This window comes from Genypterus blacodes, unplaced genomic scaffold, assembly GCF_046128005.1.
Source record: "Genypterus blacodes isolate CSIRO-AG114 ecotype Tasmania unplaced genomic scaffold, CSIRO-AGI_Gbla_v1 ptg000061l_1, whole genome shotgun sequence".
NCBI lineage: Eukaryota > Metazoa > Chordata > Actinopteri > Ophidiiformes > Ophidiidae > Genypterus > Genypterus blacodes.
The window spans coordinates 3,098,305-3,124,641 of NW_027466873.1; the positions used below are offsets into that span (position 1 = coordinate 3,098,305).

The 26,337-nt window shown below is 46.3% G+C and overlaps 1 protein-coding gene across 3 annotated transcripts in view; it reads right to left on the bottom strand.

Moving 5' to 3' along the window:
- Nucleotides 1–991: 991 nt before the first annotated feature.
- The window catches only part of pbx3b (pre-B-cell leukemia homeobox 3b), a 56,459-nt gene continuing 31,113 nt past the window's right edge, over nucleotides 992–26,337 (bottom strand). The window contains exons 3-10 of one of the 3 annotated variants that reach the window (XM_076154243.1): nucleotides 12,448–12,689; nucleotides 11,427–11,617; nucleotides 10,236–10,371; nucleotides 9,339–9,368; nucleotides 5,361–5,526; nucleotides 4,182–4,294; nucleotides 3,313–3,402; nucleotides 992–1,267 (exon numbers count right to left, since the gene is read on the bottom strand). In XM_076154243.1, the coding sequence (XP_076010358.1) occupies nucleotides 1,175–1,267; nucleotides 3,313–3,402; nucleotides 4,182–4,294; nucleotides 5,361–5,526; nucleotides 9,339–9,368; nucleotides 10,236–10,371; nucleotides 11,427–11,617; nucleotides 12,448–12,689 (1,061 nt within the window). In that variant the 3' untranslated portion in view covers nucleotides 992–1,174. The remainder of the gene's footprint in view (nucleotides 1,268–3,312; nucleotides 3,403–4,181; nucleotides 4,295–5,360; nucleotides 5,527–9,338; nucleotides 9,369–10,235; nucleotides 10,372–11,426; nucleotides 11,618–12,447; nucleotides 12,690–26,337) is intronic. The other 2 variants (XM_076154245.1, XM_076154244.1) reach the window with 2 other exon arrangements.

Consider the following 26,337-nt stretch of genomic DNA (forward strand, 5'->3'; position numbering starts at 1 on the left):
CCACACACCAACAACTTTTTAATTCCCCTTATTTTTCACGGTATTAATATTGTTATCATTTCCATTTTTTATTTTTTTTATTTTAAGTTGCAATACAGCAACGCCATTTTATTAAAAGATTAAAATATACATTAGATTACATGGAGAATGAAGAGTTTACAATGTTACAAGATGTAATCAAAATAACTACATAAAAACATTAAATTAGGGCAAAAAACAAAAACAAATATGGTGGTGATATTGTTTAGAGGTAGTAAGTGAGCACTCTAAGCTACAGAAATGTTGGAAATGATTGGTTTCTATGAATTTCAATGAGGTAATAAAGCTGTGTATTGATTGGTGGGATGTATAATTACTCTTAAGCTATATTATGTACAACTTTTCTGATGTAACGTGGGTTGGAGTCCTGCGCACCATGTTGAAGTGATGTACTGTAGGGGATCTGTTGATTTCCATAAGCAGTACAAAAAAGTGTTTACATATGTACATACTTAACATCAAATTATAAAATATGGAACGGTGTCATGTTATAGTCAAGCAATCAATTACACTTCTTTATGTTCCACAGTTTGAATAGTCATTTCCTTGTACTAATGTACTGGGAACATATGGCTGTAAGGCAAAATAAATCTTGAAAGTAACTACAAAGCTGCCATTGAGCTGTCAACAGGAGCATTGTTGAGTTGCTGGACTTTGCAAAGCACATTACAGTCAAAGAAACAGCTGCGTTAATCTATGTATTGTAAGGAGCAAACAGTTGTAAATAAAATCCAATTATCAAAATTGAAACTAGTGATTAAATCAACAAATGGGCATTTAAAATGTCATAAAATGTGGCAAGTGTAATCTGTAATTTGTTTAATATTGACAGGAAAAGAATCCTCTGAGATTCAGCATGAAGAGGATCTGAGGGCCGTTTCATATTCGTACATTTGTGTGCTTACCCCTACGACAAACAACAAACGACAACATGACGGTTAATGAAGACGGAGTGAAGTAAACATTGAGCGACAGAGATGAAGAAGGTCGTCAGCGAGTGAGTGGCGTAGTCGTGGAGATTTCTAAGGAACTGGAAATAAAATCAGTTGTGAAAAGGTTTTGTTATGTCCTCTGCAGTTGGTCAGTCAGTTAGAAGTCCATGCCCGGCTCGGGGCGAAGATGCATTAATAGCGGATCAATTCGAGGTATCGGAGTGCACACTTCCAGGTCCTTCTGTCGGAGATATTACAGAAGATGGAGTCGTTGCATCTTGCCATCCCCCATTAGCCTGAGACAGAAATGGAAAAGGGTCAAGATTACAGCCAGAATCCCTGAAATATGAGCCCAAGACACTTTAATACCACAAATACTGTTAAGGTAACATAACCACACTCTAAAAATAAGAATGATACACGTGGATGCATTAACGAACCACCAGACAGGAGGCCTTTTCTACTATTTTACTTGTTATTGAATTTGTCTTATATTTGCCGCCTAATTGCAAAAAGGATGACACATATTTTGATATTGACTAGACATGAATGCCAACCCTGTGAACAACAATGACACCTATGATGAACTGAGAATGATAACAAAAAAAAAAAAAATCACATTAATGTTTTTACAGATGTTTTAATTTCATATTTAATTTCGTTTTTTTCTAGGGGTCTATGTTTTTAGAATCAAATTTAGAATCAGTAATTTAATGAATTCATTCTAAATTTGTTTGTTATTAACATATATATTTTAATAAGACAATATTTGCTGAGCTGTGTAGCGAACAATTCCTTTTCTTAAACTGTGCATCTTTTGCATAACAAATAAAAGCAAAATTACCCTGCAAACTGATTTGTAAGATTCTAGAGGGTTTCACCATCAGCTGATCATAAAATGTTGGAGTGCGTTTAGCATTTGAGTGGAATCAGCAAAAAAGACTCCTGGAAACAAATCCATCCTGTGTCCCGGCCAATGGGAGCAAACCCCGAAATCAGTGTCTAAGCAGATTTCAGCAGCGGCCGACAGCTTGTCGCTACATATTCCCCTGTCAGTCAGAGGGTGGAGGGGGGCGAGGAGGGGCGGGAGCTGAGTGGAAGTGACGGGGCAGGACCTTTCTGAGAGAGAGAGCCGGTCTTAGCAAGCTCCACTTTGCTTTGCTGGAGGCATGACCTAGCCTTTACTGGATCCCCGTACGTCACAGTCAGAGCTAAAGGTTAGTCTGTGCTGAGATCGGCCTCTTTATCAGTCAGTGCGACAAACTATTCCAGTTATTCCATAAAATCATTTATAAAGGCAAATATCTTATTCTGTTTCTCTGCAGATCTGAGCGTGTGCAGTGCCGTTGTTGTTGTTTCGCCGGGATCAGACTCAGTAGGTGTAGGTCTGCACTGCACATGGAAGTGAGAAACCTTGTGAGAAAGTGCAAAACGCTTGATCCTGCTAGGAGCTGACATGTCTAAACAGCTTACGGCAAGACGGCTTCAACAAAGCTAAAATGACACCCAAAGCTCAGAATGCTGGCAACGGCCTCAGAGTCTCTTTTTTACAAAGCATGTCTCTTTATTTTTATAATTTCCAGACTTTTTATTTCAGTATAAACCTGTAAATACCTGCTGTGCTTCATTATTTTAGATGTTTAAGCCTTTAATGATTTCAGACTGAATATCTCACATTTCACCCAACAGGCATGACAACACGCAGACAGCACATGGTAATGTTCTGATACAGTGAAGGCGGGAGAGAGTGGGAGAGAGAGAGAAATGGTTTCAGACAGCTCTCTCTCTCTCTCTTCATCCTCTCTCATCAACCAAATTAATCTTTACTCTGATAGCTTCAGATTATGCGCTGCTTTACAAAAAGGCTCCGTATCAAACCTCATCAAGGAAGATGGAATTCACGTCTGGAAAAAGGCTGCGGGCGATCACGTGCTAATATTTTATCACGCAGAAGATAAGGCTGCGGAAAATTCTGTGAAGCATTTCAAAACAGCCGCCGTGCAGCGACAGCATTTCCATCTAATTTTGGCTGGAGACATGCAAAGTATTAAAAGAGGTTTATTATGGAAGGTTTTTATTCCCCTGCAACGCAATGTGCTTTATTAAATGCAACCTTTACACATATCAGGTGACAAAGTGCCAAGATGCGTGTGTAACACAATAAGTTACTTGATCCCTCCTTTAGGAAAACAAATGATTTTAATGCGATTGCATAGATTAGATTTCTATTTTTACCATGCATCTTGATGTTCGTTGATAACAGAAAAAAAGGCAGCGGCTTGTCAAGATACAGCGCCGTTATCTCAACTGTCCTTTGGCGTGGAGCTGCAAAACTACTTACATTTAAGCCATGTGGACTATACATCGCGTTCCCCCCGAGAGCATCATTGTATCCTGCCGTCTGACTGATAACATGGCGCAGGGTATCCACCTAAAGGGGACAGACAAGGCGGACAAGCTGGTCAAGTTAGTGTCTCGGGCCGGCTGAGGCCAACACTAACTGTACACATGCTCAGTGAGGCTACAGGTACTGACGAAGAGACTCTCAATACAGTAAATGCGCTAAGCAGACTCGCCCACGATGTAAACGTGGCGAAATAAAATCATACTAGCATGCTAAAGTTGTTTTTATTTTAGTTTAATAAACAAACAAAAAAGCAGCATGACTTTTATTTTACATTACTCATGAGTAGCAAACACTTGTACATATAGGCATGGTAGACATTGTGAGTCGGTCGTGTAGCTTCTATCAGACTACATAATGGAAGACAACATCAACAAACGAGAACAAGATGAGGCAGGAAGATAGAAATATAGAATACAGAACGAAGGGGAAACACGGTACCATAAACCCAATACCAACCCAAGAGCTCAAGTCAAAGCCAAATGCATTCCCAAAATGTTTACCGTTTGGAATTGGTCGCCAAGAAGATTGCTTTGCGTCATGGCAGCAATGGGGTGGGATTATATTTTGGTATTCCATCCAGAGTGAAATACTCAGTAAACACTTTGTTTAAACTCCCACTGTGGCACGTTTTGGTATGAGAGACATCGCCGCGGTAATTTGAGCCGCTAAAGTTTGAGCGGCGGGGATTTTTTTCTCTAATGATATTTACTTCAGACTGCACTGTGGATGGCTCAGTACACAGGCAAGACAAGGACAGCTCTCTGCACTGGTACTCAGGACCTGTCCCTGATTGTTGATCCTACCTGTGACTGTACATTGGCTCCGACTTGTGCCCCTTGGTAAGAATCCCCATTCAGACTCTGCATGCTCAAGAACATGTCCCCAGAGTTTGGGAGGTTAAAAGAACCTGAAGAACCTGGAAAGGGAAGATGTAAGTAGCTGAATATGTGAGAGGGCTATAAGGGAAAGCACAGACACACACACACACACACACAAACTACCACTCGTGTCTGCGTAGACAGACCCGACTCAAGCAGACCAATACACTGAGGAGATTCCCATAAAGCAAGCAACTACAAAGGGTGAAGGAAGGAAAGCAAAGAAACAGAAAGAAGAGGATGTGAATGACTGACGGGGCCCACACAGATCTTTCATTTTACAAATGCAGAGGACACAAATGAAATGAGAATCACATGACACAAGGGACTGGTTCTATATGTGGTTGGTCGCTTAAGCTCCCAATTGTTCCACATCGCCTACTTCCTATCTAACGTTGGGCGGGAGGGTTCACATGGTAAATGACAAGGACAATAAGAAGCTTATGAAAAGACCAGTACCAGTAAACATGTTGGTTAAAAGAGTGTTTTTGCTCTCTGCAGAATCCAGCTGAAACTCTTCATCTTTCATCTGGAATCCTGGGTGCAAGAAAAAGGGACCACTTCATAAGCTTACCACATCCCGACGCAGGTCAACTTAGTCCATACTCAGCATTACATCACTCTTTATCCCCGACTAAACATGCCCTTTCAGGCTCTGCCTCATTCAATAGGAACTGCATTTTCCATTTTGATATCATGCCATTACTACAGGTAAAATGCTCCCAGCAATTATTTTCCCCTTTAGCAGAAAAGCACTACCACTCAGTGGAACTACATACCATTACATTACAAATGACAGCAAGTTGACATAAAGTCAAGGGAAAACAAATCCCACTGGCATCATTGTGAATTCACTTCACTTTTTTTTTACTTTGCCAAAAATACACGTGTTCTCGGTTCACAAGTCAGGAACGCTCTCTTTATGCATGAGTTTGCATGGCATCAGCTGTCTTATAGACAGGAGACACTGTGATCCCCGAGCTGGGAGCAGAGCCTGTCACTGCTGGCTGTGTGAATGGTGCATGAGAGAGTGAGGCAGGTAGGCAGCGGGTTAGGGGCTGAGGTGGAGGGCAGATTGTTTTGTCTATATGCAGGAGGGCCTACCGGAGTTCGGTGTGGTAGGTGAGTTGGCCTGGCTGTTCTGCACTGCAGCGGCTGCAGCGTGTGCTGCATTTACAGCAGTCTTGGCGGCATACAGGTTGGCTTCTTCCTGAAACTTGCCGATATTTTTCTTGTACCGGATCCTTTTGTTGCCAAACCAGTTGGATACCTGTGTGGGCGAGCAGAGGAGAAGCAGAGGAGTCAGACGTCAAGCAGCTACAGCACAGTGCACTGAGCAGTGCGATTGTTTCAAGATGTCATGTTTGGGTCCATCAAGTACCCAATTCCCAGCTCCTGCAGTAATGTCCACTGGGTACACAAGCTAATTAAGCCATAATCAGGAAGCACTTGTGTCTTCTCATGGATGGGAGCATGACATGCTCTCTGTTTGTCTCCTGACAAAACCAACACACCCGGGGCCCCCAGCTCCCACTGCACAGGCACTAAAGTTTACATATTTTCACATCAAGAACGTGGCTGCTCATGATGCAAATCCTGAAATTTCCCTCAGTGAAACATGTTCACCTTTAGTCTCAGAAGGATTACGAACTGATTAAACAAAATAACTTGGATAAGATAAATTAAAACATAACATTACAACATTATTTGACTTAGGCAATAAAATGCTACCTGGTAAAGCAAAGCAGTGTATTATATGAAATGATAAGGGACATGAAAGAAGTGACAAAGCATAAACACGACAAAGATAAATGTCTGTGTTCAGATAATTTCACATTTGTAAGCATGCACACATCCCAATGAGCTCATATTTGTTTAACTGCTATTATTGGCTGGACTGAGCAGTTGTAACCATTGCACTTGCATCTTTTCATTGTAAAAATTCCAAACACAGACAACAGCAACACAGTACAGTTTTCTGTGTATGTCTGTGTGTACATGCAGCAAATGCACTTTTGTATGTGGTAATAAGAAAATGCAAGTAGACAAATGTGAGTTGAAGATTAAAGGCCTGCACACATCAGAGGCAGTAACTAGTTAATTGTGGTGGCAAATAACAAATGTGACTAAGTGAAATATTAGGGAATATTCAGGAATGAAATAGTGAATATTCAGATTTAGGGCTGTTGAACATCAGTCAGAGAGAAAAGTTGAACCTCGTGCGTGAGTGCTGGCTCTGCAATAACACTGGAATAATAATGAGATGATGCTTGTTTTTAATGGTCCTATAAATTAGAGTGTCTTGTCGCGGTGCTGGTGCCCCCCTCTCAGGCCCTGCAGCCCACGGCTGGACCAGCCAAAGAGCAGCTGCCCCTAATGACGCTTTATTTAATTTCCACCCATGTGCTTAAATTTTAATATCCCCAGCAGCCCGCCAATGCTGTGGCGCAAAAACTGACTGGATTCACAGGACATCAGATCATTTCTATCCCGCATGTCTCTGCGCTCTAAATCTTTAATATCTAGGCAATTAAAATTAATGACCATTCAGGCGAGGCCCACTGTTGGCAGGGTTTCCTTGACATCAATTGTTTGATGGGTTTACCTTGAGGTTAAACTAACAAGCAAGGTTTAATTGGAAGCAATGAAAGCCCTGGCCATCATCCTTTTTACTTAACCTGCTTATAAAGGATTCTACAGCCAAACAGGATGCAATAGTCTCACTCCTTAAGAGAGATCACATGGTGCTCACAAAGCACCCAAAAACACAAAACATATGTAGGCATTATAATCAGGAATACATAACGCACATTTATAGAGATACAAAGCATTTTACAGTTATAATATTGTCATACAAACACTGTGTTAAACTAGTAATATTCACAAAACAACAGGCAGTTTAATAGTATGTGTGTAATGCATGCAAAACTGCTCTAAACAATAGAAGATTGATGTCATCACATGTTGCAGCTTTTACATTAGTGTTAAAGTTTGATGTGGCTTTGTGCGTTGTGATGAAGGAAGCCTGTTATGACTTTGCTCTGCCACTGTATGGTGTGGCGAGCCTGGACAGACTCGGCCGGACATTGTGCCGCCCGTTCTACATTCGAGACACATTTCTCTCCTGTCCACTGAACTCTGGCTTTAGTGATTCCCGGGTTCAGCTAAATATTGAACAAATGCAAGGCGCTGTAAGGTGGGGCCCGCAACCCAATCTACAGAACTAATTCCTTTTTATCTTGTGGCAGGCCATGCATTCAATTGACTCTTGTGTGTAATGAGAACCAGGTTGTGAGACTGAATTACCTGACCTCAGCAGCCTCAGAGGCAGCGATTGTATAATGACCATGCACACTCCCTGCAAGAATACAATACCGTTGCCTTCATTGCTCCCTACTAGAGAGCCTATGGAGCTGCGGTTAATAATTCAAACAATTTCACCCTATTTCAGGTCAATACTGCTCGCTTGTCAGTGAAAGGCGATGCACGATCTGTCTAAGATCTCAATACATCTGAGGCTGTAAAGCTCGGAGCCCTAAAACACAAATACAAAGGTGGTCTCCCTCGCAGTTACACGGCGTGTGTTAATAATGAATAAGAACTCCAGGCTTAGTTTTCTCTAAATTCATTATGAGCTGAAATATTGAAAAGTGTCACTCGGAAGAAAAATTTGGCTAAATGCAAATTCATCTCGGCAATGAAATCCGACTTAAATGTTGAGCACAGCGTCCCTATGAACACAGCGTTCCCTCCACACTGGAGATTGTAGATTATATCAGTTATGGCCTCCGGCACATCCATAAACCTGACACAAGGAGCAGCCAGCCAATCCTCTGCCTTCATTTCAGGCTCCGGTGTAGGACATGCAAAGTGACAGAGGGAAATAAGACTGCATGCATCCTGCACTTGAGGAGCCACAGCCTTATCTAATCAGGTAACAGCAGATCATCGTACTGATGCTGCTATAAAAAGAATTGGAGTTTCATGATTAAATAAATCAGACACGTTGAAGTAATTGAGGTAATTCAAGAAATCCAAATCTTATCTTCATTTGAGGCGTGATGACGACTGCTGTGCATCCTGTGCATTTTAATTTAGTTTGTCCCTGTTACAATGAAGCACAACGTTGCATCAGCGATGATGTATTGTGCAAGACTGTGGACTGATATTGGCAAACCATTCACTATGGATAGTTTTTGCTTAATGAACTGCTTGTGTAATCACCAAAGCCCCAGAAAGAGTTTCGGGTAGGGGTGAAAAATGACCGAGCCGAATCCTCTGAGTGGCTACAGCTCCTCTGCGAGGCCGCGGCACGGTGAGGGATAACACACTTACGCTGCACTCGGCATAATGTGGAGCCTCAGACTTTGTTACGCACTTAAAATGAGCCAAAGCACTAAGAATAAGTCAATAAGAATGTCTGCCGTGGCCTCCGCTTGTCGAGGAGTACGCTACTAATGGGGCTTGAGATGAGTTCAAGTGAATTTTTAAAAGCCCTCTAATTTCTGCGTAGACTGATTTGTTCTCGTGGGAACGCGTACAGTGGCCTGTTTAGCGAGGCACTCAAGAAAACAGTGAGCGACGCTCCCATTTGCCAGGGTCAGCGGCCGTTTCTTAAACTGCTGTGAGGCGAGTGGCGATCGGGGGGGGTGGGGTGTGTGGAATAAAGTCAGCGCTTGGAAGTTTCAAGATGACACAAGAGGTCGACGCTCTACGACAGACAACAATAAAGCTGAATGTGATACACAGGAGCAGAAAGTAACAGATCATGTGACACATTTGTACACAACGAATATGGTGACATAGGTGTAGAAATGTGTGTGTTTGAGTGTGAGTGTGACAGTGTGTGTGTGTGTGTGTGTGTGTGTGAGACATTTGTTATCCATTCCTTTTTACGTGTGTCAATTCAATTAACTTGATTAAACTGGATTAAAAAAACAAATCAGCATTGAAGGAGGAGGAGAAGGAGGAGGAGAGGGAGGAGGGGGGAGGGGGGGGATGGGTCTGTGCAGGCTGTACATACATAAACAAAGGAAAGTACAACAAAATGAAAACAGTGGATCAGGAGAAGTTATGACATACCTGTGATACTGTGATGGTGCTTCCCACCCCCTGAAGGCAAAAAAGAATGGGCTTTTACAGTATCTGACTCTCATGACTACACTCCATAATATACCCCTCAACACCCCCCCTCCCCACACAGAAAAGAACACGTTAGCGTATAGATTAATGTTATAGTCTGATAGAACAATAGAGCGATCACAGTAGAAGCAGCAGAAACAGAGGCACAGTGATAATAATACTTTGGGATATGCGGTGGCGGGGAGGGGAGAGGGGGGGAGAGAGGGGGGAGGGAGGGAGGGGGGGTTAGGTGTGAGAGAGAGAGAGAGAGAGAGAGACAGAGAGAGACAGAGAGAGAGAGATTTGCCTTCAGGTTTACCCGAAACAAAGAGGCTCTGCTGTACATAAAGAGTGGTGGGAAAAGTCTCATCTTTTGTCTTTGCGGGAATCCAAAAATACACGCGCGAGTTAGCAGAACACACACTTAAGAAATACGTTTTGGAGGCAGCAGGGGGGCTTCTTTTTTCTTTTTTTTTTACAGCTTGTAATGGATGATGCCTTATTTCTTATGACCTGAGTGACTGACCGGGCGACAGAGAGCACACATGGCGGTGGATGGGAATGAGAGGGGGGGGGAAATGGCAGGGGACCCCAAGGCGGCGGGGAGTGCTAAGGAAAGGACAGCATAGTGCTTTGATTGAGGCCAAGATGATGACGGTCCCTGCTGGTCCCCCGTGGCCCTGCGCTCTGACTGACTGGGACCGGCCTTGACTGAAGCATCATTAGGCAGTCACAATGTCAAGGTTAGGTAAGGACATTGCGTCTCGTTGCCGTGACCTATACTAGCTATCCCCTCTAGGCTTTTGGCCTTTTCCACACTGATTACCCACCAGCTACTGTTAGAGGAGCACTACCCACCTGGGAAACTGTGATGCTGCACTTCTTCGCCAGCTCCTCCTTGGCCTCCTCGCTGGGGTACGGGTTGCTGAGGTGCGAGTAGAAGTACTCGTTCAGGATTTCCGTCGCCTGCTTGCTGAAGTTTCTTCTTTTCCGCCTGAGTAGGGAGGGGAGAGGAAAAAAAGATGGAGAAAAGGCCAAGCGAGCTTATTAGTGGGACCGGCATTAACTCATCCATTTGGATCGCACAAATTGCACAATCAATCTCACACATAAATGGTGAAAATAATGAGGAATGGGCTCTAAGGGCCCTCAGGAGCAGAATATTGTGTCCTGCTCCAAGAGTCTAGTCCACGCGCGTGAAACCGCACTCCTACCGCTAAACCTGACAAGTGCACACACGCCCCCACACGCATACTAAACACATACAATGTTTAATTTGGTCTGCTGGCCTCCAATCTCCAGTCCAAGCGTGTAATGTGTGGAGTTTAGCGCGGTGGATGGGTGGGCTTCACGAAGAGAGCGCGCAGCCCAGTCGGGAGTGCATCTCGGTACATTATAGAAATCACAGCATGCACAGTTGAGCATTGTTCCTGAAGTGCCACAGCCCCGGGGATCTCCAGCAGAAACGAGCAAACTCTAACTAGATCTGGGCTCCCGTCCCTCCCAGGGGCGCCGCTTATCATGTTGTTGAGCATTTGCTTATTTTGCCTTGTTTACTGCACTTCACACGGGCAGTGGGCAGCAAATGTGCTTCCGCGCGGATCGCTGGGCCCCACCGAACTTGTCCCGCTCGCTCACTCTCTCTCTCTCTCTCTCTCTCCCGCCGCAGAGCTCCACACTGTTAGTGATTAGAGTAATCCACAACACCTGCCGATGACCTCGCCTCCATCCATTACACAGGACTCGGTCCCCCCATTTCATTTAGTCTTAACTGCTCTCAGGTGTGAGAGCGTGATTGTCTTGCAAATGGATAATGCGTCAAACACGGGCGTAATTAAAATCATGCATCTCTGTGGTGCTCATACTGTGCGCTGTGCCAGAAAGAAACAGAAGAAAAAACTAACTTCAGACCTGTAAGAAGTCTTAAAAAAATGACCTCGCCCACTGGATTGCCTTATATGGGTCATATGGAAGCAATAAAAGGTTTGGGATACCACATCTCTCTCTCTCTCACACACACACACACACACACACTCATGATCCACTAACCTGGCATCGAGGAATCTGGAGCGCAGGATCATGACAGCCTCGCAGGTGCTCTGCTTCAGCTGCATCTGGATGGAGCTGAACTTGCGGTGGATGATTCCCACCATGCGCTCGATCTCTTTGGGGGAGATGGGCCGCGTGCGGGACTGTTCCCTCAGCAGGTTCATCACGTGGGTCGTGAACTCGTTGCAGGCCTGCCGGGTGAGAAGGAGACACGAGGTGGACGACCTCTGTAAACGCTCTCGGCTTGGTTGGACACGTTTCTCAGACAGGAAATGGCTTCATCGAGCGCTTCCTCCCATTATAAAACACTTTGGCAGAATGTGTTGTTTATATCGGACTTTGGTGACATCATCTATGAATACAAATGCCGATTCGCAATTTGGCTTCAACCTAACGCGGAGAGAATTTAAACAGCTTTTCGTTAAACCGCTAGTTCATACATGATTAATTAGAATAACTCATTTACGTAGTGCACACTTTAGCTCATTACTCTGAGTAAAATTCGTTAAGTATTTACATTTAGATAATTAAAACCTGGAAACACCCCTAAGAAAGATGCATTCACTCCGGGCAAAGTGTTGCGTGCCCCCACATCCCACCTCCTCTCTCCCCGAGCGCACAGAGTAAATTAGTCTAATTTACCTCGCTGGCTTGCTGAGGCATCGCTGTTACACCTTCTATTTTTGCCCATAATGCTTCTGTGTTTAATGGCGGGCCTTGGTGAAGCAGCTGATCATACTTTGGTTTCACACAGATGACTAAGGCGCTCCTTGGATCGTGATTATCAGCTACAGCGCAGTGACTAATGCTGCAGTTTTAACACTTCCTCCCCCATCCTGTGCATTCTCTGCTATTCTATTAGCAGGAGAGAAACAGTTGTGGGTGTTTTTTGAAACTGTGTGAAGTAAGATGTGAAGTAGAACTCAAGAGGTGCATTTAGAGACAAACGAGTCGATTTTGTAGATAAATTCAGCTTTTGATGGTTAAAAAAAGTCAACATTAGTGTCATCGCCCCCCTCACCTGTTCGTATTTCTCCAGCTCCGTGTGGTAGATCTGTCTGATCTGGGTGAGTTTAGCTCTGTAGTCGGAATGTTCAATGGAGTTGTCGGCCGCCCCGCCCGAGGCTGCGGCCGCGGCAGCAGCGGCTGCAGACCCGCCGCCCTTCTCAGGCCCCGCCACGCCCTCGGCCAGCAGCATGTTGTCTAAGCGCATGAGCTGGGGGTCCGGTGGATCCTCCTCCTGGGCACCGCGGATGCTGAGACCTGCAGGAAGCAAACAGACAAGAGGGGGACAGAGGGTCAGCTCATCCATGTTTTTTAAACTTGACAAATACATTCTTCATCTTATTTTGATCAGCAAATCTCTCTAATGATTAGAAGACACAAACGTTACTTTCAAGAACAACAAAGGGAATTAGTCAAAACATATAAACTAAACCGATGATGAACACAAGCTAAAGTAACAAGGCTTTGTCAAATTCTCTCATAAGAGCTAAAATAAGGCTATGTACAATTAAAAAGCAAGTTGGTGCAGGCTGCTATTGTGCGAGGAGTCCCCTGCAGGTATGTAGTGGCTTCCTCCGTGTGTGTGTGTGTGTGTATGTTTGTGTGCGCGCTGTGTACCTGTCGCCCACGTCTAGGCCCTGTTCCCTTTTATTTACACACTGCGCTGCACACTGTGTGTAGAGGAAGGCTGACATGACAGCAACATCCATAAACTGACAAATGCTCAATGGTGAAGTGGCACTTCTACTCTGTGAACGGATGCTAAACAGAAAACTATACCTCCAGTAAGCGGCTCTGTCTTTGACACAGCGAACGCCAGCAACTCCCAAAAAAACTAGGCCGCCGTTGATTTGCTGGCGAGACGTGAATGCTATATTCTACAATCCCGATTTTGCAATATTAGCCATGTGAGAAGTCGGAAGAATTAGGGTGTGTGAAATACAAAAAAAAAGGTGCTCAGACTGCATAAACGTGCCGCAGAGTAAATTTGATGTAAATCGCTCAGTCGTGACTTGTGCTAGTGTTGTCAAACCCTGCTGTTTGTTTCCTCCGGTTTCCCTGTCTAGCCAGTCTGTCAGCGAGACGTAATCACGCAGCAGATAGCGTACACACACACACACACCTGGACACGTCGTCAATGCAACCGCCGTGCCAAGAGACAACAAAGAAGAAAATACTGCAGGTCAGAATAACTGCAACACAAAAAAAAACCCAACTACACAAGCAAACCGGAGCAATCCAGTCCAGTAAATGGGATAAAGACATGGCTCAATGGGCAGTAAATACTGAGTGGCCACTCCAACGTTATGATTACCAGAGTTGTTTCAATTCAATAATCCCTCCCGCAATCCGGTGATTTTCAACAGCTCATTACAGCTTCATTAAGATACGGGCCAGCCTCTGGTTTCCAAATAAGAAGATTAGAGGCTCTATTGTGTCGGCCAGTCGCAGTGCAATCAGACCGGCTCTTTTACTGCGCTTTGACCGACTGACCCTGCGCCCCATCCACAGGAGTAAACACCAGGCACAAAACACAAACACTCTCTCTCTCTCTCTTGTTCTCTTTTCCTCTTGCAAACGCTACCCAGAGTTTAAAAAAAGAGAGAGAAAAGGAATTAGGAAACGACTCATATTCTCTGGTGTTTTGGTCTCTGTTGGTGTTTTTGCTCAGCTGCGGGTGCCCCTGAAAAACAAATCTGCCTCTATTTATGGATCGGCTGGCTTTGAGTCTTTTAGGTGTAATGGTGTGAGAGGAGTGGATGAATGTGGCTATTTGTGTTGGAGACATTGAGATGCTGGACAAGGCTTCATCAGGCTTGCCGAGCCAAGCCATCCATGTGGACAATATGCCACTGCTCCACTAACCCTCATCCACATCATGCTGGCTACCGCACAACTCCACCCAGAGCTCTCGTTCTGGACGCGCTCGCCCCATTTCTATTCCAGTTTGGTGCGGCGTGAAAAACAAAGCGCCTGCACGACTCGAGCGGTGACCGACCAGGTGCCCGGCCACATATCTCAACACACTCTTAATAGCTGCCGGTTTGTCCGCCGCTACACTTCATGTTTTCCTAATTTAGTACTTACACCTTTCCCTCCATATTGGACGCGAGCTCAGCAGGCTGCACTTTCCTTTGTGCTGCGGGTGCTGGTAAAGTAGGTAGGCATGTTTTTCATGTCAGTTATATTAAATATAACTCCGGCACGCGATGTACATTTCCACACCAAACCCAGTTGTCACTTCCACTCCGCTCACTCTATATCCAGGGGAGATGCAGCTGAGGGAATTTACAGGGCTTTTCAGCTAAATGGGCATAAATCACTGGTTTCATTCAAACTAAATAATCACAGGCCATAAAGAGCTACTTGTCTCTTACCATATATTACGGCAAAGTTCCTGCAATAATGTGGCCATTCGCAGCAAAGGAAAACAGAGAGAGACATTAGAAAGTGACATGTAATCCTGTTAGTCCGCTGACATGCGGAGTGGCCGTGACATTTTTATCATACGTGTCCATTTCTATTTGGGAAACCAGAGGGGTAAAAATGATTACATCGCTGCCCTGAGAAGCAAGGCGGCCCCTGCAGGAGTCCACCAGGGTGTGTTTGTGCCACGGCAGCTACGGCTAGCCATTCATAACAAACACGTCGGGAGGCTCTGGCCCTCCATACCTGCTTAAACTTGGATGCCGCTGTGCAAAATGCCATTATTTTCCGCAGGGAGAGAGTGCAGAAAACGTGAAATCTTATTAAATCCTTTAAGCACTCACGCACATAAATACTGAAAATAAAATAAAAAAGTATCTCTCTCTCTCTCTCTCTCCCCTCCCTGAGTGTCAAATACCTTTGTTGGACGAGCTGAGGATTGCAGATTCAGTGTCTAAGCTCGGTATCATCACACAACTTCCACAAAATAGGCTGGAGCCAGATAATATCTTTAATTTGCTCTGCCGTTGACAAATCTGTGTAGTAACTTGCAAAGCCACAGTCACATTCTAGTACCGCGAGCGCCGCTTTCTCAAATCTTTATCCCCCCCCCCCCCCCTTCTTTTTGCCTGATGATGCGGGTATTAAAACAAGTTTGGGCACTGCGACTTCGCTCTAATCCACCTCCGCAGTCACAGTGGGATTAATCTCGGTGTGAGTATGGTGTCACCTTGCTGAAGACTGCTGGCAACAGAAACTAGGGAGTGAAAAATCTATACATGGTCCGGTTAATGCATACAACTTTGATGATGCCGGCTCGCTTAATTACCAAAAAAAAAAAAAAAAAAACCTTGAATTCTAATAATAATCTAACATGTCCTTAATCGGCCTCATTTGTCATTCAACAATACAGGTGGAGCGGCTGGGAAAGAAGCACCTGCTCGTGTGATTGTTCCTCATTTCTCCTCGGCGGAGTGAAACAAAGGCGACGCTGTGATTAATCCGTCCCTATCAGTCAGGCCCGCTTCTCCTTTTCATTTTTTACAGGTTTCTCTGTCAGTATCTGATCCGAGGAAGTAACAAATTTGACAGATAAAGACAATGCCGCCTCTCTCTCTCTCTCCCTCCCTGCTCTCTGTTTATAATCATTTCCGGTTTGGGGCTGTTGTCTCGTACATCATTCCCTACTTGAAGGCCTGACAGTGATCTGAGCACCGCCTCGGGCCGCTCTCCTTTTCCTCCCACCTCTTTCCCCCTGTGCCCTCTTTTATTCCGTGGGCTTAGCTGACCTTTGGCCCGCTGCTTGTTTACTCTCATCACTGAAGTGTGAGCAGGAGAGCCATAAAGGCAGAGCCCTGCTGGGTTAATGTGGCCTGCTGAAGAGGAAGGGGGCGGCTCTGGGCTTCTCCGCCTCATTCTGCTGCACCACGCTGTCAGACGCAAACACAACAAACCCCAACAGCGCCTGCCTCTTCCGCATGAAGCCGAAAGACTTTGTTTACCGGCGAAATGAGCTTGTGGTTTTTTCCGCTGTTCTTTTCCCCCAATCGTCTGTATGTTTGTGTTTACGTCAAAGCTTTGATTATACGCCAACTGAGGCAATAAATCAATTTTTATTTAATGTATGCACCTAAATTGGCACAAATCGAAGTAAATTTACTATCCTAGATTATGGGATTAAACATCAATTTACTCCGACATGACAGAATCCAATTAATTCCATCCATGTATGCAGGCTTAATTTCAGTACGGGCGTATAATCAGAATATTGAGAGTGCGTAAACGTAGCGACGGATGCTGCTGGGAGCGTAAAGACATTCCTCGCCTGTGTGCTTAACTGCATTTGACGATGCACACGGTGGCGACTCTGCTACTTCTAAAGCACCCAGTTCGATACAAGTAACCCTGACCTCCTGCAGCTCCCCTCCTGCCCGCTGCCTCTGCAATGAACGTCTGCGGCCACATATTGACACCCTGTTCATCTAATTGCATCGATCGGCAAAGGTCTCCCAAAGCTAACTGATCGAAACAGAATTTATTTTCTGTCAATATTTGCAAAGGTCATCTCTCTTAAAGCCGCGGTTTGGACGGCGCAGGCGGGCGGGCGGGTGGGCAAGGCTGAGAGGAGGAGGAGGAGAGTGGAGGTGGAGAGTCCGGCCTGTTAACCGAGGCCCGTCCAAGGTGAGCCGGAACCCTGGCTCTATGCTCGGGATCCGAAGCTTCTAATCCGCCGTGTTATTAAAACCCGCTGCCAGAGCAACACACTGGAGACTACAGAGGGCTTAGAGTATCTGTTTCACAAAGAGGCCAGTGTCACTACAGCCGCGTTGCACGTCTCCTTTGACTTCATATCATCTCCTTTGTCATGGCGCCTGGATCAGTGACTTTCAGCTCCAGGAGCAGGGAGCTGGATCAAATTACCATTGAAAATCTTTTGTTCTGACAAATGAAACATAAGGATCCCCTTTCATTGATGTTCTTAAAGTCTTTTTTAAGCTTGGCCTACATCCACATGGCACAAAGAATCCAAGAGAATGCCTGCGGGCTCTCTGAAGCATGTACAGTAATTAACATGCCATTAACACATTAATACACATTAGCTATTCCCAATGTTAATGGCAGAGTAATTACCATACCTGATACCACACTGTGGGGAAGCCAAAGCACATTTGCCACTTTGGTGTTTCACTTTCTTTTGTCGGGTGAGCTGAAAAGAATAATAATTGCGAGGATAACTCATTTTCCCTTCATCCAGACAGAAACAATCTATCCCTGACGTGGTGTAACGCGGCGAGGCGAAGCTCTTCGTTTCAAAGCATGAAAAGGACTCTCACACACATCATTTGACGACACTAACTTTGTCATAAAATAACCCCAACGAAAAGGAGGAAGTTGCGGGCCGGCGTTCAGAGGCGACGTCGGAATGACTAGAGGGGACGGCGAGTGTGAAGGCGGTGATTAAAAAGGAGGCAGGGAGAACGGACCCCGAAACTGGGGAATCCCTGTCTGCGGCGATGATGTATCTCCTCGCAGTGCAGTGAGTGATAAGCTAATCAGCCGCGCTGACAGTGAAGTGTTACAGCCCCCCAGTGCTGGGTCAAGACTTCTCCCATCATACACCAGCGGCACACACTAAACAGACAACGCGTAGAGGTGGCGGTGGGGGTGACGGGGAGTGACGGTGGTCAGAAAAGAAGATCTCTGTCAGTTCAGGTAGCCTTTTGTCCCTCAATTATGACGACCCCCGCCCCCCCCTCCGCCCAACGAGGAGGCTCTGACAGCGGGGGCGAGGGGTGAAGCGAGGGGGCGGAGGGAGAAGGGGGGGGGGTTGCCACTTTCCGACCCACGACTCCCAAGACGTGCATGGGCGGAGGGTGGGGGGTGGTGTGCTGGGGTGGCGGGTGGGCATGGGGGTGGGAAAAGACAACCCAAACAAACATCTTGAAGACATTTTGCCAAGCGCACCAAAATTAATCACTGTCCCACGGTGGCACTGACATTTGTGGGAAGTGACACACAACATGACAGACTAGAGGGAGAGGATGAAAGGAGGCCGAGGGAGGGTGGGAGGGCCGGGTAAACAAGAGCCACTGTCACTCGCTGTGATCATGTGTGTGCGGTGTGTGTGTGTGTGTGTGTTTATATGTGAATCGTGTGAGTGTCTGCTTTGTTTCCTGCCCTCCAAGACTCGACGTGGGCAAACGGCCAAGTGGTGTAGTGATGGCTGACCGGGCCTGGCGGTGGCGGCCGCACGCAGCGGTCGGGGAGAGCGGCCAAAACGAGTGGACAGGACCTCCGCTACAGATCAGCACACTGACTGACCCGACAGGACACGTACAGCATGGGGCTCCGGCATAGGGCTCGCATGGTTCACATGGTCTGCTAGTCACAAAATGAGTCCCAACCACCGACACACACTCTCAGATATCCTGTATATGCGATGCACATAAAGGGAAATGAGGTAAAGCGGTTGGTCAGGGAGCTTTTCAGTCCTGCTCCTCGGATGTATGGACCAGTCTGAGACGGTTATTGCATGTTGTGTTCCAATATTTAATATCATTCCTCATATATCGTGTTAGCGCGTTTTGCCTTTTGCCTTCAATTGCATTTGATATTTCATGTATTGATGGTCTTTAGCTGCTAGCCTCAATTTGCTGCAAAGGTAGGCTGATTTGTTATTCAGACCCCAAGCAAATAATGCAAATGTGGCACTGAAAGCCACTTATGAAATACCCAAAGGCAACTAATCACTCCTCCTCTCGTTCCAGCCTTTCTGCAACCTCCTAATTAGAAGATGGAGATTGCATGAAACCAGGTCACACAGCAGGTCTTGCACACACTGATAACCAGGCAAACACGCTGGCGAAACTTCGTCCAGACGCCAAAGCAGGCATGCATTATTTCTAAGGCTAGAGGTGAGAAAATAACACTATTCACCTTATTAATCCCATATATTTCACTGTATGCTTCCCAAGAATGGATTTAGGGCTCGGAGCATTTTGTGTATGCATGTGTGTTTGTCTCTGCTGCGAGTGTGCGTGCGTGTGCATACGCTCGTGTCGCGCACGTGAACGCTACATGCTCGCATAAACAAAGAAACGCCATTGGAAGCATACAGGCAACCGTGATCCACTGCCAGAGAGATTATTCTTTGCAGTGGCATTTCTGCGAGAGAGTTGACAGTCCATCATTTAGATTTTGCAGTGTATCCGCGAAAAGGCTGCATTGCCTGAAGCGGAGGGAGCTGCTCTTTCCTTCAGTGTCTTTCATGGGGGAGAATTTGGCTCCAAACTGTGAAGCCAGAATCCCTCGCTCGCTGCGGTAGCGTGTAAGGACTCTGCTGCGAGCCAACCCGGGGTTACGGCACTGCGACGAGACTGCGCTTACGCTAGACGAGCCGATTCTCGCGAAACATAAAAACGTACAACACCTGAAGGAGAAGGAGAGGCACTGTTTCTGGGAGACTTCCTGAGAGTGAGGTTGCAGGTTGAAGGAGAGCAGTCGCGAGGAGCGGCGGCGGGGGTGGGATCAGGTCCGGGCCAAACAACAGCTTGTGACAGAAGCAGGCCAAGGAGGACACGTCGAGACGTTACAGGCAGCCGGCCTGCCATCCACTCTTCATCAGCTCCCCTTATACTCAAAACATCACTTCAGATCCGTCGCACGTGTCTCCTCAAGAGCATGGCGGGGGTAGGAGCTTCGCATTAGCATAAGAAAGCGGTGAGATACGCGTGGCGTCACCTTCGTTTCATCAGACCAGACCAGCCGAGTAGCCTCATTGTGTACCTACAGATGATACGCCACCTTTTTTGTTGGGCGATACCCCGCGAACAAGGTAACAAAAAAAGGTTATTTGGTGCTAATTATTCCCAGCATGTACTTTACACGCCATTTAATGAGTAAGACTGGAGGCGTGGCCGTCGGCTGTGACTCGCTCGCCCAGTTATCCAAGATGAACCGTGCAATCTCCATCACGTCACCCCTGTCATGTGCGCCGAGTCCCCCTCTGCCTTCAATTCCCCGCCACGGCTTCACTGGAGCAGAGACGAGGGGCCACTGAAGCAACACAACAGCTCCCGTAGCGTCTCCGTGCGCCGGCGAGGGGGGGAGCGGGAGGGTTTGCACGACTGGGGGGGGGGGAGCTGAGCAGAGCAGAGCCGGGAGCTCACTCTCATAATTACAATAATTAACAGTTGCAGATTTAATTGGAAGAGAAGGCATTAACAGGAGGAACATTGTGGCGGCGTGTGCGGAGGGAACCTTTGCTGCGCGAGGCTTTTGTCTCCGCCGTACCTAATGGTGCCTTGGCTGACTGGCTGGGCTGCGGTTGGCGAGTGCTGACACAACACAACAACACGACCGGGCTGAGGGTTCAGTCGGTGGGGCTTGTCAGGACTCAGACTGGAGGCAGATAATTAGGTGCCAGGTTAATGAGAGCACAGGCTCTTGATGGCATTTGGTTACTGTATGTGGGCAATTAATGACTTTGTTTTTGTGTTTTTATTGCCCACTTGAGTGGAAAACATAATACATTATTCACCTCAGGCCTGCGTGTGGTGTTTGACGGAGTAGCAGCGACTCCAGATAAAGAATAATTTCCATTTATTGTGTGGAATGGGTCTTTTTTCTCTCCCCGGTCTCTGAAATGACACACTACGTATGGAGTTTGTAAAATGTAATCTCAGTTTGCTCGTGGCCAGCACGCCGCCTGACCTTTTCAAAGTGCATTGCCTCACGTCGCCGCTTATAACGTCGGAAAAACTCACGAGGATGTCAAGCAAACGTCAAGAAATGTGCGCAAGGTGAGGCTCCGGGACGACGTCTCCGCCAAAGAAAGCAAACCCCAGCTGGCCGTAAGTGCTCGGTTAATTCGCCGTATCGCGTTCCGTAATGTATTTGTGAAATTCCATACCTCCCTTAGAAAATCCCTGCTTTCATTCCAGAGGATTTATTGGCAATGAATCCGGCGAGAGGTCTTTAGACGTCCTCTTCTTTAGCCCCGACCGCTCCACGCCTCCTATTTTGGAGTTAGTTGTTCCCTCTGCCTGTGGTGGCCAATTAGAGCGCCATAAGATAAATGGGCCCCCGCAACTTTGATGTCCATCTTTTTAATAAGCTTTGGTTAAGATGACATCTGTGTGAAAGAGTTCAATATCCTCACAGTGGGAGAGAAAAGAGGTTTATTCTAAAATGAAATATCATGTAAATACTGCTGGAGGTTTAGACTGGGTGGGGGTGGGGAGGGTGGGGGGGCAGTTTGGGGGGGGATCACCGAGTCGGCTGGGACTCCTGGCGTCGCGGTTCATTATCTTCCGGCCGCGGCTGCGCAGATTAGTCAGCGGGAAAAGAAAACGTGAAATCTGAATCGGCTTGGGTATAAACAGAAACAAAATGAAGAGGGAATTTACTAAATCCTTGAACGTCTATATAGAGGAGAATCAATCCCAAGGCCTAAAAGATGTATAGAGGCGAAATGTTGGGGAGAGCACAGTGGTAAAAACAGTATCTAAAATGGTGGGGCAGTAAAATGGTGCATGTGTATGAGTGTGTATGAACGAGCGAGGGAGAAGAGGGGCGTAAAGAGAGCATATATCTAACGCCGCCTGTGGACGTGCGCCTTTATACGCGCGTGTAACTCAGTCAGGAATAATGTAAATGTCTGGAGAGCCTTAAGACTGAGCAGCGCCCGTATAAAAGCGCCCTGTTTCAGGCTAGTAAAACAAGTCAATAAATACAGAGGGAGAAGCCGGCGCTGTCTGCCGCTCTTGCTCTCTCTCTCTCTCTCTCTCTTTCTCCCTCTCTCTCTCTCCCCACCAACGAAAACAGAGGTGAACTGCTTATTTTCAGTCTGGCACCAGAGGTTGACAGCGGCATTATGGGCGCTCATACATTCTGACTATCACTCGTCACAAGCTATATCTGTCAACATTACACTCAAGTGCGTTTTAGATGGAAAGCTGGCAATACGCAGCTTGCAGGGGGGAGAGGGGGGGGTTTAGAATTTATGCCGTGGCGTGGTCAGCTGCTAAATGAGCTAAACGCCTCCCGCTGTGACCCCGGGGTCAGGGTGTGTTATTCAAGTTTACTCTTTCTGGCTCAAACGGCCTTGTTTGTCTTTGTGTTTACTCTCGCAGGCAGAGCAAACACAGCGGGATTATAGACTAGCAGCAGAGGAGAAAGTAGATCTTTCTCGCCCAGCACTCCAAATGGGCAGCCGATGACATGGACTCACGCAGAATGGAAACACCATTAGGTAGGCAAACACTTCACCGTGATAACCGCTACCTGATTACAGGGGGGGGGGGGGGGAGCCGAGCCCGAGCCAGTGGTTCGGCTTTTTTTTTCGTACTGTGTCAACACTTTGGGAAAGCAAATATCTCAGCGGCTGCCCTCCCTGCGCTTTAATCCATATGGTGCATTGTGTTTGTCACCGCAGATGTTGCACTCCCAGGACGGGCCTGCGGAGCGGGAAGAGCTCTTGTAGAAACAGGTAACAGCTCGTCTGCTCGGCGCGACACAATGAGCTCGCAGAGGTCACACGCCGTATCGCACCGGAGGCCCGCGTCAATCCTTTATTAAATTACCTATTTATCTTATTTTCTGTCAACGGACTGATATGAAGGGTTATCTTTTCCATTTATGTGGCGGATTTTCAGGGGATTATGCATTAAAGATTAAGGGTGTGTATAACCAAACACCTCAGCACAACAAAATGTAATACCTCAGACGCTAGGCTGATGTGTGTGAGGAGAGGGAGGTTGCTATGAAACAAATCTTCAGCAGCCAGGAGTGGACAGGGTTTATTCTCCTCAGACAATACAAGAGGTGACTATACAGAGTGTTACACCCCTAAAATACTGTGGTAAGCAATACAAATCCCTTGGACAAAATGAAATGTATTAAACATGTGGATTTCATAAATCTCCCTTTCCTCGGCCCGGGTCAGAGGTATATTCACTGTAGAGCTCAGCAGGCACTTTTCCCCCTGCATTGTTACTCAGAGTCGCGGGGAGCTCGGAGTGGTTTCAAAATGAATGTCAGCAAAAGCTGCACATGTATGGCAAACAGCAGATCCTCACAGCAAAACGGCTCAAATCACTTACCGCTGCTACTTTATAAGAGTATTACACTGGCGTTGGGATTGCAAGGTCTGCTTTACAAATGCCGAAGATGGAGCAGGGGAGGTGATGTGTGACGGGAGCGACTCTGCTGTGCAACGCATCAAAACCTTCACCGATCCACGGCTGAACGTTTCAGAACGGTTCACAAATCCTCCAGGTACTCACCGTGATGTAGACGCCGTAAAACAAAACCCCCAAAAAACAACCATCCAGGTCCGAACACAACACTCTGTTAAACACCCAACTGGGATGCCTTTAACCTTGAGCAGCGTTCCAAAGGTAGAGGCAGCCCGGGGCTATGGGGGGACTTGCTACCACAACTCCCAGTGCCATGCTGTTCCACAGTGGGGGCCCAACATGACCAGATTGCCAAAGAGGCATGCAGAGGTGGAGCCACAGAGCGGCCCGGAGTTGATTATTCATCCGAGCCGGCCACGACATTCATTTAAGTGGGCTCGGTTATCTATTTGTTTTGATTGTCCAAATGATTTCTTCTCTGGTCACCTCGCCGAGCACCAGACGTCACCCGTGGTAACCTTGGTGATCACAGACTGGGGAAGCCTCAGAAATCCCTGCTAATTATTTATCTGGCTTGATGCGTAATCTGTGATCATTAAAAATCTAAAGAGAGCCGAGGAAGGACGGGCGGTAATTACCAGGTCTCGCTAATAAGGGAAGGACTTTGGAGAGTCAATTCAGAGGGAAACTATGAAACAAACAAAATCCTGCTTTAACTCCAGCCTGCATGGAAGCACTGTGGCTCTAATGGCCTTAAATATTTAGATTTGTCTCCTTCACCCAGCTCTCCCATGCACAAGCCAACAGCCAGTAAACAAAGAGATGTACGGACACTTTTTGATGACACATCATAGCTTTGCTTGGTGTGGGGCCCTGGGAAAGAAGCTAAGATGAATAAAGATAGAAGATGAATTAGTGTGTGAAAGGAATGTTCCTCGCCTGCAGCTCGTGTTATTGCTGATGCAAAACAAATAATAAAGCCTGCAACCTTTCGGCCCCCATTGTTCCCCCGTTGTATGATTCAATCATTTTTGTGACAGCTGACGATTACTTCGTCACAGCATAAAGACAGATTAAAAACTTGTCAAATTAAATATTAAAGAGGGACTGCAGGCAGTGGTGAATTTTTAAAGGAATAACACAGATTGGAGATGAAATGAGGCACCTATATGCATATTTTATACCATAGGGAACGAATGCATATATTTTCCTCCAGGCCACCTACTTTGTAATAAAGAATAGTGTGTATATAGATGTGGTAATGCAGCACAGCGGAAATGATATGAAAGAGAAATTGGTTTTACATAATGATGTCAAAAGGAATATGGCTCTGCATGGTCATGCGGAATAAAGATAAGATTCTCTTTCCCCGTGAGTGAATATTTTGCTAATGGTTTCTTCATTTCCTTTAAGAATAAAAAAGCCGGCTTTGTGCGAAACCTCCGATGAGTTCCCTCCTTGAATGGAGTTAACATTTATCTTTCAATAGGAGGAGAGGATGTGTTGAAAGTGCGCACGTGTGGAGCAGAATACCCAACGTAAAAGCTTTGTCATCTGTTGAAATAAAGGGAAAGTGACAAGTGACGGTAACGCTATCGCATTCTTAGCAGGAGGAAGGTTTGAAGAGAACAAAGCGGCGAAATGCAACGCGGGAGGGTTAAATCTCTATAAAGAACAGAGGGGAGGTTGCATTTCACCAAGGCATCATCGATTGGAGTAAACAAAGACTGATCAATACACACAGAAAAGGCTCCTCCTAACAAAGACTTACATGTAGATTTCATATATCATAGCTCAGAAACAGACAGTTTGGATGCAGTGCACGCTGTAAACGCCTCCTGAACGCGAATAACCGGCATTACTTCGCATATCTCAAGATTTTTTGTTTTCTTCTTCATTGTTGCGCGGCTGTTTTCAGTATTCCGCACACAGATACACTCCCGTCCACACACACTTACTCATGCAATAAGCATCATTGTCACAGAGCCGTCCCTTTCCAAATGGTTCAGCCTCCACCATCTGCAGGCGTTCCCAGACAACACCGCTTTGAGTCTGCCATAATGATGCATGACTAAGTACAGTTAAAGTGTTGCAGTCTGTTGGCAAAAAGCAGTCAAGCACTTTGCTATAGTGTCACTACGGATAAACCGTACCGCTGAAGGTTGACGATGGATAAAAGGCGCTGACAGCCCCAGCGGTGTGAGCGTGCGTGCGCGTGGATCCACCAGCGTACGGGAGGTTAGAAACCACGGCGCGGCAGATTTGTAAGTGTAGTTAACCAGGTTGTGAAATAGGGTTGGACACAGTGAAATAAAACGCTGCGCCGGAGTCGTCTCGGCGTGGGGACGGACGGAGACGGGGGTTTTTTAAAGTGATTTCCTCTGTCACAGAGAGCGAGCGGAGGACCATGCGAAGGGGCATCTCCCCTTTGTGCAGGGGGCAGGAGAGGGAATCACAATGTCACGGACTCCGCAAATACAGTTCATCATGCATAATGCCAGGAAAGTAAACTTTACTGGAAGAATTCAAAGTAAATCCCGGTCGTTACTTCTCGGTTTTCTTGTACTAGAAGGTTGCTGCTTGGTTGATTTGTTTGTTAGTGACTTAACAGAATGACTCTTAGTTCGGAAATGTAGATAATTGAAGGATTTGGAGGATTGTTTGATTGGAGGTTGTTTGTTCAAACTCCAGTGAGAGAGAGTTCTATAGGGAGTGTCTATGTTCCAGACATTCCAGGTGGAGGTATGCAGCCAAAGAGTGCCCTTCTAGTCTGAGGTTTGATTTTGATATGTAAGAACTATTGATGATCATTATGCTCAGTGTTTGTTCAGCCAGTTTGT